At 46.3% G+C, this 10,941-nt stretch overlaps 1 protein-coding gene and 2 long non-coding RNA genes across 4 annotated transcripts; all 3 read left to right on the top strand.

The window, feature by feature from the left end:
* Window positions 1-295: 295 nt before the first annotated feature.
* On the top strand, window positions 296-906 carry LOC110675927. 2 transcript variants are annotated; one of them, XR_002499926.1, is made up of 4 exons: window positions 296-380; window positions 446-569; window positions 628-696; window positions 758-906. It is a non-coding gene; the product is annotated as an uncharacterized LOC110675927 (long non-coding RNA). The 2 variants fall into 2 exon arrangements; XR_002499925.1 differs by having other exon boundaries at window positions 311-569.
* Window positions 907-7,548: 6,642 nt separating this feature from the next.
* LOC110675285 lies at window positions 7,549-7,822 on the top strand. Its single transcript, XR_002499333.1, has 3 exons — window positions 7,549-7,573; window positions 7,632-7,700; window positions 7,764-7,822. It is a non-coding gene; the product is annotated as an uncharacterized LOC110675285 (long non-coding RNA).
* A 2,402-nt stretch (window positions 7,823-10,224) lies between these two features.
* Window positions 10,225-10,937, top strand: LOC5571704 (mitochondrial thiamine pyrophosphate carrier). The gene is made up of 2 exons (XM_021839504.1): window positions 10,225-10,847; window positions 10,922-10,937. The coding sequence occupies exons 1-2, from the start codon at window positions 10,225-10,227 to the stop codon at window positions 10,935-10,937; spliced, it is 639 nt and encodes a 212-aa protein (XP_021695196.1).
* Window positions 10,938-10,941: the final 4 nt, after the last annotated feature.

The raw sequence follows: 10,941 nt of genomic DNA, 5'->3' as shown, positions 1-10,941 counted from the left end.
AAATAATTCGGGAGTGCCACGGTTTATGTTGAATGCTCGCTCAAGTTCGGCTTCGGCCGCGACTCATTCTTTCCCCTACTTTCTCCGGAGATTCTAAATTTCCTTGACCTTCGGAGAACTCCTTCATGGCCGTTTGAGAGCTTATGAGCTTTTTTATGGCAGATTAACTAGCTTATGGCGTAGAGGTAATTCAAAATTGAATTAGCTTTGGCGTACCTCAACCTTACCTGTTTTATAGGTCTCTTTCTATCTAATCTGATGAAATAAACTGAATGAACTGATTAACCATGGAGCAACGGCTACATATTGTTGAGTACGCCCCTGGCGTAGCTGCGCATCTTCCATCCAACAATCTGGCCCACTCATACCAGCCCAACCAGGTATAGTACAGTCCCTCTTTTCTCTAGAACGTTGGCCGAACGTCATAGGCAATATGTTATTGTAGGAACAATAGAGCGAACAGAAGACAACCCACGTTGAATTAGATGTTGTGCAAACCAAGAAATTAACTAAATCTAAACATAACTTTATTGTATATTTACGTTGATTTGTAACGTGGCAACTTATAGGTAAACTATTATTGAATTAGTGCTTACTTGAAGTTATTGAAAAACCATTTCTCTACAGTAGTGCCGGCTTAAAACTAAATGAATTCATTCTAACCTAAAGCTACGCTACTCTAAACATACATGCAAGGTAATTATAAATAGTTAAAGTAGTTCCAATTGAGTATTTACACGATATTGTTCCGGTACAGATATATGTACGATCACAGAAGATAGCATAGACAGCGCCAAGCATCGATTTTTATCATTGACCCTATGTACAAACTTACCGTGGACCCTGCACAGTGGGACTAAACGTAAGTAGTAATGGTAAAAAATTGTTTAACTCCGTTTGATCTTTGATGGTAACATCGCCATATAAAATTGTAGATTAATTTAAGTAAAATGCCATTCCAGGAATATAATAATACTCCAATTACGAACGTAATACCCATTGTCCCGGTTGTTCCTACCGGTATTATTATTTCGGAAATTATCCCGTGCAATTAGTTGGCAAATCCCAACATCTTATTATATTCGTTTATATTAACGAATCGGTCAATTCGGTCATGTCGAGCCGCGGTCGGTCAAATAAAGGCAGTAATGCCGGTGGGGGTGATAGTGATGCGAATGGTGGTGCGATTGGTGGTGCAACTAATAATGCGATTGGTGGCATAACTGAAGGTGGTGCAACTGGTGGTTTAAGGGTGGTGGTCACCGACGAAACCGTGGAACCGGAAGCATCATTTCCCGGTCAATCGTGTAGAGTTTGCCGTCGAGAGGACAACGAACAAATGGTGAGGTGTGATAAGTGTCTCAAGTGGTTTCACTTTATCTGCGTGGGAGTCACCCAAGCCATCGAAGACGTTCCGTGGAGCTGTGCTGGCTGCGAGAGCTCAACACAAAATGCCAATTTGCAGTTGAATCCAGCCGGCGTTGCTGCTTCTCACGGAGGTACCAAGAAGAAATCAATCGTTGCAGAGGACAATAACGCTTCAACGCATCTTCAGCCAAGCGTCCAGGTAACTCCAAAAACCTCAAACACGATCAAAGCAAGCCAAACGAAGCCGAAGAAGACCACCAAGAAGCTCCCTAAGGATAAGTTGGAGTCGGTACCTCCGAAGGACGGGCATTCCCAGATGGACAGCTACAAGTTTCCGTCAAAGAAGATTGAGCCAGCGCTGGAAGTCGGTGAGCAACAGTATTATAGCAGCAAGTATCCGTCGAAGATCGTTGAGCCACCGGTTCGCAAGGCTAATTCTGTGTCATCTCATACGTCAAGTCATGCGTCCAGTAGATCGTCGCAATCTATCGCCAAGCTGAAGCTGCAGAAGTTGGAGGAAGAACGAATTCTTAATTCGAGGAAGTTGGAGCAAGAACGCCTCTACTTGGAGGAGAAATATAGACTTTTGGAACAGATGGCTAGTGAAAGCGGATCAGATGTGCACAGCCAGTCAGACGTCGTAAGCAGATGGCTCCCTAGAGCAGAATCGAGTCAGCGGTCGTTTGTTCCTGAACCCGTCCACCTTGCTGCCAATTCCGTCGTCAACCTTCGACCCAGAGCAGGCGAAGAAGCGCTCCGTAGCGCGCAGCGTGAATTACCGCAGTATCAGCCTGCTGCCAATCAAGTCTTCGAAGACGAACACCGTAGTGGCGTCCGAGAAGTTCCGCAGCATGCTAGTTGCCTGCCGGAGTATGATGAAGATCGCTGTCCGTTAACCAAGAAGCAGCTAGCGGCGCGACAGGCCGTTTCCAAGGATCTGCCCCCGTTTTCCGGCAACCCCGAGGATTGGCCTCTATTCATAGCGACATTCAACAACACGACGGCCATGTGCGGCTTCACAAACGACGAGAACATCTTCCGATTGCAGAAAAGTCTGAAAGGACGTGCCTTCGAAGCAGTGAAGAGCCGATTAGTTCATCCTGCCAACGTTACCGGCGTGTTGAAGACTTTGAAGATGATGTTCGGGCAGCCAGAAGCCATTGTTCATACGCTGATCGAAAAAATCCACGCTTTGTCGGCCATTAGAGAAGACAGACTGGAAACTCTGGTGGATTTCGCCGTCAGTATCGAGAACTTCTGCGCGACTGTGGATGCCTGCGGCTTGGATGAATACCTGTACAACTCTACTCTCCTGCATCAGCTAGTTAGCAAGCTTCCACCAACTATCAAGCTGAATTGGGCGCAGTACAGGATCGCACTTCCGGGAGTCAATTTAGCGTCGTTTAGCACTTGGATATACTCCCTCGCTGAAGCTGCTAGTGCAGTTACAATCCCAAACATAGTAAACTCCAGACCAATCCGGAGTGAGAGTCGCACAACAAAGAAGGGAAATGCCTTCGTCAATGCTCATTCCGAAAACGCCCCTTCAGAATCTCGTTCACCAAATCCTTCAAGTGGGAAGCGCTCGAACGCCAACGGAGAATGTCTCGTTTGCAAAGGAGCCTGCAAGGCGGTCGACAAGTGCAAGCGGTTTCTAGAGTTTTCCCGCGATTCGCGCTGGTCCACGGTACGAGAATTCGGACTCTGTCGTCGTTGTCTCAGCCGACATAACGGCGAGTGTCAAGCCAAGCTTTGCGGAAAGGATGGTTGCCAGTTCAAGCACCACGCGCTGCTGCACAAAGACCAAAAGCAACAATCACCCGCTTCACCAACAACGCAGTCATCTCCTGCATTGATCCCAACGACAACGGACGGTACGGAGCCTCCTAAGACAGGAGCCGGTCCTTCGACGCATAGTTGCCACGCACATCAGACTAAATCGAGCGACATACTGTTTCGCTATCTCCCGGTTGTGCTACACGGCAAGTATAGATCGATCCGTACACACGCTTTCCTCGACGACGGTTCGGATCTCACGCTACTCGACGAAGAGTTAGCCGATGAACTAGAGCTAGATGGAGAAGTGCGATCGCTTTGTCTTCACTGGACCGGTGGCACGCAACGTCAAGAGAAAAAGTCTCGGATCGTCGAACTCGAGATAGCTGGTGTACACAAAGGAGCTAAGAGTTTCACAATCAACGGTGCACGTACTGTGAATGAACTTATGCTTCCGCACCAGACGATGGACACCGAAGAACTCGCATCGCTTTACCCTCACCTAATGGGACTGCCGATCGAATCATATCACAGCGTTCGGCCACGTATCCTCATTGGCCTTAAGAACCAGCATCTCAGCCTTGCGCTCAAGTGCCGCGAAGGCAAACCGAACGATCCCGTCGCTATCAAGACCCGTCTAGGATGGACAGTTTGTGGAGGAAGATCCACAGATGTAACCAGCCCAGTGCACTCTGTTTATCACATCGGTTCATGCGAGGATCAGTGCCCAGCGGACGAAGATCTACACCAAGTTATCAAAGACTACTTTGCGTTGGATAGCTTGGGGATCATGAAACCTTCTGAAGCACCTCTCTCCGTCGAGGATCAACGAGCGCAGTCCCTTCTCCAGTCGCTAACTAAGTTCACAGGAGAACGCTATGAAACCGGTCTACTCTGGCGATACGAAGCCGTTCGCCTGCCGGACAGTCGAGCGATGGCCCAGCGACGTTTCCAGTGCTTGAAAAGCGCATGATGAAGGAGGAAATATTGGCTAAAACGTTGAAGGAGAAAATGACCGACTACCTGAAGAAAGGCTACATACGAAGGTTATCCGAAGAATTGCGGCAGAAAACACAGCGCGTTTGGTACCTCCCAGTGTTTCCAGTGACAAACCCAAATAAACCAGGGAAAGTAAGGATCGTATGGGACGCTGCGGCCAAAGCATTCGGAGTATCTCTGAATTCTGCCTTGCTGAAAGGTCCCGATCATCTTTCGTCGTTGTTCACTGTGTTGATCCGGTTTCCAGCGAACGTCCCATAGGCCCTGACTGGTGACATTACGGGAATTTTCCACCAGGTACGGGATCCCGGCCAGAAGACCAGCAGGGTTCAACGTTTTTACTGGGAGGGGACGATGATTGGAAACCCGGGTAAGCGGTTCTAGCGTGATGTGCGTCATGACATTCGGCGGCCTGTTTTCTCCCAGCAGTGCCCCAATATGCGATGAACCTCAATGCTCAGCGGCTTCGCCCCAGAACATACCCTGCAGCGGGTGGAGCCGTTACTCGAGAAACGGCACTACGTCGACGATATGTTGGTAAGCGTCGGACACAGGGAGGAGGGCAGGTCGAACTTGCCCAAAGAAGTAAGGTAGCGTCCACTCACAGGGCGGGTTCGAAAATACGTAATTGGACCAGCAACTCTTCAACGCGTCCTGGAAGCCCTACGTGGAAGCAACGCGGAAGAGAAGAATCTTGGACCTTTCGCCAGAATTGGGAACGGAAAAGGTGCTCGGGATGTGGTGGTGCACAGCTTCAGACGTGTTCACCTACAAAGTCGGCTGGAACCGTTATGATAGTGATCTGTGGGAAAGGTCGCCGCCAGCCCACGAAAAGAGAGTTCTACGGGTTCTGATGACGATCTTCGACCCCCTTGGACTCATCGCGCCATTCCTCATCGTTCCTCAAGATCTTACTTCAAGAAATCTGGCGCAGTGGAATTCAATGGGACGACAAGATCGATGACAATGCCTTTGCCAAATGGTGCAGCTGGCTGCGAGTGCTGCCTCAAGTCGAACAGGTTCAGATACCTCGATGCTTCTGCTCCCAAACCTCTTCGGAGTACGACGACGTTCAGCTTGCACACATTCGTAGACGCGAGCGAGAACGCTATGGCTGCCGCATGCTACCTACGATTTGAGCGAATAGCTTCGTTTGGTGCCGTTTAGTTGCCGCCAAACAAGAGTAGCACCTTTTGAGATACCACTCTATCCCGCGACTTGAGCTAATGGCAGCTGTTATCGGTACACGACTTTCCCAAACGGTCACCGAATCTCTGTCAATCACTCCAAGTAAGCAGTTCTTTCCACTCGGACTCCAGGGATGTGATCTGCTGGATAAACTCGGACCATCGTCGTTACACACCTTTCGTTGCCAGCCGTGTTGGCGAGATTCTGGAAGCTACGGACCAGAAAACAATGGCGGTGGGTCCCGACAAGCTTTAACGTAGGCTGACGAAGGCACGAAGTGGGGAGAAATTTCCGGACATGACACCAGAGTCCAGGTGGTTCATCGGGCCAGAGTTTTTTACAGCATTCGGAAGAATTATGGCCGTGCCAATCAACGAAAGGTAGCAAGACATCAACAGAACTCCGTCCTTCACTGCTAACTCACTTCTCCGCACCAGATCCACCAATCAACGTCTCCAGCTGGAAGCGGATGATCAGAGTAGCCGCACTCGTACACCGTTTCGTTTACGAACTGTCGTCTGAAGGTCCAGAAGAAAGTCCACCATTCATGGGCCTCCTTCCACGGAGGAAAAGCAAATCGCCGAACGCTACGTGATTCGTCAAGCTCAACGAAGAAGCCTACCCAGACGAAATAGCAATTCTGCAGAAGCCGTCGAAACCCATTCCCAAAACCAGTTCCTTGTTTAAACTATTCTCCTTGGATGGATAATGACGGATTGATGCGGATTGCGAGGAAGAATCGACGCCCTGTTGTCAAGCCACCCGAAGACGCTAAGAACCCAATTATCCTCCCACGAGACCACCATACCACCAACTTATTATCGCACACTATCACTATAAAGTATAACCACCTTAACCACCAAACCGCTATAAATGAGCTCCGCCAAAGATTACTGCATACCGCGACTACGAGTGGCCTACGCCAAGGTACGGTTACAATTGCCAACACTGCAAAAACTACCGCGCCGCACCGCAGCCACCTATAATGGCCCGACCTTGCCTTCAGAGCGACCTCGACGCATTCGCCCGTCCCTTCACCCATATTGGCGTCGACTATTTCGGCCCCCTCGAAGTCGTTGTAGGACGCCGCGTGGAGAAACGATGGGGATGCTGGTTACATGCCTGACTACGCGTGCAATCCATATCGAAGTGGTGTACACTTTGAGTACTGATTCGTGCATCATGGGTCTTCGCAACTTTGCAGCACCGTCGAGGCACCACCCAAAACGATCTACAGTGATCGCGGCACTTGCTTCATCGGAAACGAGTTCGTTGAAATGAGAGATGCGGCAAACAACGATTAACCAGGAGCATATGATGAGAGAATTCGGTACTGAGACTACATGGGAAGTTCAACCCTCCAGCGTCACCACACATGGGTGGCAGTTGGGAACGCTTGATCGGTATCGTGAAGCGTAACTTAATGGCAATTAGACCTCCGCATAAGCCTAACGATGAGGTACTACGAAACCTTCTAATGGAGATCGAAAGCAACTGTTAATTCAAGGCCCCTAACTCACGTCCGGTCGACGACGAATACCGCACCGCTCTCACACCTAATCATTTCTCCTGGGAACATCCGACGGTACGAAACCATTATGTACCCTAGATGACACCGGAATGGACTCTACGGCGGTCCTGGAAGATGTCTCAACAACTAGCCAACCTGTTCTTGGAAACGTTGGCTTACTGAGTACTTGCCGGAGATCACGCGAAGAACAAAATGGTACACCGATACGAAGCCAATCACCATTTGGCGACGTCGTTGTGATCGTCGATCCGAAGCTGCCTCGCAACTGCTGGCCTAAGGGAAAGGTCCATCGGAACCAGCATCAACCAAAAGGACAAACAAATCCGGGCCGCAACCGTACAGACTGCAACCGGAGTGTTCGAGCGTCCGGTAGCCAAGTTGGCGGTGTTGGATGTACGGCGCGACGAACTGTAAGCCGTTTAGGGAACCGGCCGTACCGGGGGGAGTGTTGAGTACGCCCCTGGCGTAGCTGGCGCATCTTCCATCCAACAATCTGGCCCACTCATACCAGCCCAACCAGGTATAGTACAGTCCCTCTTTTCTCTAGAACGTTGGCCGAACGTCATAGGCAATATGTTATTGTAGGAACATAGAGCGAACAGAAGACAACCCACGTTGAAATTAGATGTTTGTGGCCAAACCAAGAAATTAACTAAATCTAAACATAACTTTATTGTATATTTACGTGATTTGTAACGTGGCAACTTATAGGTAAACTATTATTGAATTAGTGCTTACTTGAAGTTATTGAAAAACCATTTCTCTACAGTAGTGCCGGCTTAAAACTAAATGAATTCATTCTAACCTAAAGCTACGCTACTCTAAACATACATGCAAGGTAATTATAAATAGTTAAAAGTAGTTCCAATTGAGTATTTACACGATATTGTTCCGGTACAAGATATATGTACGATCACAGAAGATAGCATAGACAGCGCCAAGCATCGATTTTTATCATTGACCCTATGTACAAACTTACCGTGGACCCTGCACGCGGGACTAAACGTAAGTAGTAATGGTAAAAAAATTGTTTAAACTCCGTTTGATCTTTGATGGTAACATCGGCATATAAAATTGTAGATTAATTTAAAGTAAAATGCCATTCCAGGAATATAATAATACTCCAATTACGAACGTAATACCCATTTGTCCCGGTTTGTTCCTACCGGTATTATTATTTCGGAAATTATCCCGTGCAATTAGTTTGGCAAATCCCAACAAATATTGTTGGTGAGGTTTTTTTAAAATGAAACAAGTACTGAAACGAAAAAAAATATGTCAGCAGTGATTATGTTACAGTTTTTCTCTTTGTTCAGTGATTAATATTGAAGTACAACTTGTTTCTTTCTTCACATCCGCCACAGGAACTTCGATCCGGTATCAAAACTCGGCTATAGGAAAAATCATGACAAGCCTTCGAAACGACATCCTTAAGGATTGTCCAATTGTCCACTTCCTACTGAGCAACCGGAGTCGAGTACTACACTGAAATACTTGTAAAAGACTCCAAAAAAATTGATACCTTCAACCGCGTGTAGAACGACAAACTCCAAATTGGACATCGTACCCTTTGACCAAATCAGGAGATATTTTGCAGATTGACAACAGTGGTTTTACTGCCACGGACATGCTAAAAATCGAAGCTTTAGAATTGAAGTATGACTGGATTTTTTTGTATCAAGTGATCCGGAATTCCGAAATTCATTACTTTCAAATTAATTAAGTTGGAACAGTAAAAATGTGATTTAAAGCATTATTTATTACAATCGTCGAAATTGCGTTAAAAGTTTCTTTGGCTCGCCAACAAAAACCAAATTTGAAAATATCTTTACCACATAAAAAAGCCGAATACTCGGTATCGTCTAAAATGATTGTTTTGATTTTTTGCTGATATTTCAGTTTTAATTAACCGAGAATTTCAGTTAAACACATCAGATGCCAGTTCTTGAACAAATCGAGTTTATCAGTTACAAATGGTAAACCGAGATCAATGCCGAAGCGCTCGGCTGTGCGGATCTCGGTTTCCGAAAGCCGAGCTTCGGCATTTGATTCTAAGTGTGTAAGTGCCCGAGCTTTTGCGAACGGCGAAATTTGTGATAGCAGAGTTCGTACGTTGGATTTTCTGCTTCTTCATGTGTGATGATGACTTTTAAAATCTGCGATTCGGCAGAGTTGTAGCTGACGAATGTATCGGCGTAGCTCTAACCCTCTAGAGCACATGGGCGTAAACAATATGATCGATTGAATGAACTGCTTGCTTTTCCATAGTATTTTTTCATACAAACTTTGAAGGGCTCTTGCAGTATCAGTTTTTCAAATAAGCCCAAATTTTGGGAGGACACCAATAATTTGATCTAGAATCGAATGAGCGAAAAGCAAAATCGAACTTTTAAACCACCAAAACGACACCTATTTAGGGGGCAGGATCCGTCATGAATTTCGGAATTTTCATAAGCAGTTTTTCTTTCAAAATCTAGATAATTTACACGAAAATGTTTTCACTGTATTCTATTCTCCAACCGAATCACTGTGAACAAATTTTCATAGAATAATTTTTAGTTTGAACAGAAAAAACTGCTTTTTTTCGATGATGACGATAACGAATCGTCGAACGTTAAAATGAGTGTCTTCTACAAATGAGTCGTTGGTTTCAATAGGGCGACATTCAAAACTGAAAAGCCAATAGATGGCTCTTTTTCAGTGGTAGTAAAAACGAAATCCTGAGCAAAGTAAGCACCACGGAAAATGAACTAAACACAAAAAGTTATGTATTCACTTTACACTTGATTTATAATCACTACATTTTTCATCCAGTTTTCTAATTACAAGTAAATTACGTTTTTCATTATTTTCCACACGTTTTGACAGTTTTCCGACTACCATTCTTCCATACGCTTGTGTCGAAAGTTTGAGAAATTTGAGAATCCAGCGTAGCGCAATCAGTGAGTGGAATACAAACAACAGTGTCATCGCTCGGCGGCCAGTGAAAGAAAACTGAATGTTCGAAAGGTTGTTGCCTGTACTTTTTGCCGCTGGCGCCAACTGTTAACGTTTAAAAACGGAATAAACAGTCGTTACCCTATTCCTATCATATTATCCTTTTCGCCCCCTTTCTGGCCTTTTGCCTCCTGGAGGAATAGTTGCCAAACATTTTTGATCTACTTATTTTAAGCTTTCTGCTAGTGCACAAAGTCAAAATAAAAATTTCACTTTTGTTGGATACTTTCTTCGTGAGATTTGTGCCTTTGAAGTTTTAGTGCAATCTTAGAAATTGATTCTAAACTGTTTCACCTTAAGTGCACTTGGTAAAAAAGTATTAACAAACAAGCGAAACAATTACATATAATGAATCCTAGTAGCCGATGGACCGTCCCAAGGAAAAAGATGTCCGATACACTGGTCTGGCAGGTGGCATAACGGGCTGTACAACTCGCTCATTGTGTCAACCGTTTGATGTCATAAAAATACGCCTGCAACTACAGGTGGAGCCAATCCATTCGCGATCCTCAACATCCAAGTATCGCACAATCCCCCAAACCATTGCAACTGTCTACCGAGAAGAGGGAATCCTCGCTTTCTGGAAGGGCCACAATGCATCGCAGGTTCTGTCGATGGCCCAAGGAATGGCGCAATTCACATTCTACGAACGATTCAACAAAGTCCTCCGGGAAATGGCGATTTTTGAAGGACATGATCGCGCAAGAAACTTTGTGTGTGGAGCGTTCAGTGGGTCATTTGCCACGTTCATGGTGATGCCGTTGGATGTGATCAAAACGCGATTGGTTTCGCAGGATCCAGATGGGGGCTATAGAAATGCGTTTCACGCGGTGTCCAGCATTTACCGGCACGAAGGTTTGCGCGGACTCTACCGAGGACTAGGACCGGCCATCATGCAGACAGCACCACTAACTGGCGGTCAGTTCATGTTCTACAACCTATTCGGAGACGTGATCAAACGATTGAAGAAAGTGCCACAGGAAGACATGTTGGGTTCAACGGAGCTGATGATTTGCGGTGCATTGTCTGGATTTTGCACGAAGTTGATCGTTTACCCGCTAGATTTGGTCAAGCGTAGATTG

The sequence above is a fragment of the Aedes aegypti genome, chromosome 2, assembly GCF_002204515.2.
Source record: "Aedes aegypti strain LVP_AGWG chromosome 2, AaegL5.0 Primary Assembly, whole genome shotgun sequence".
NCBI classification, from domain to species: domain Eukaryota; kingdom Metazoa; phylum Arthropoda; class Insecta; order Diptera; family Culicidae; genus Aedes; species Aedes aegypti.
The sequence above is the reverse complement of the archived record's forward strand: the minus strand, read 5'-3'. Positions and strand labels throughout refer to the sequence as shown.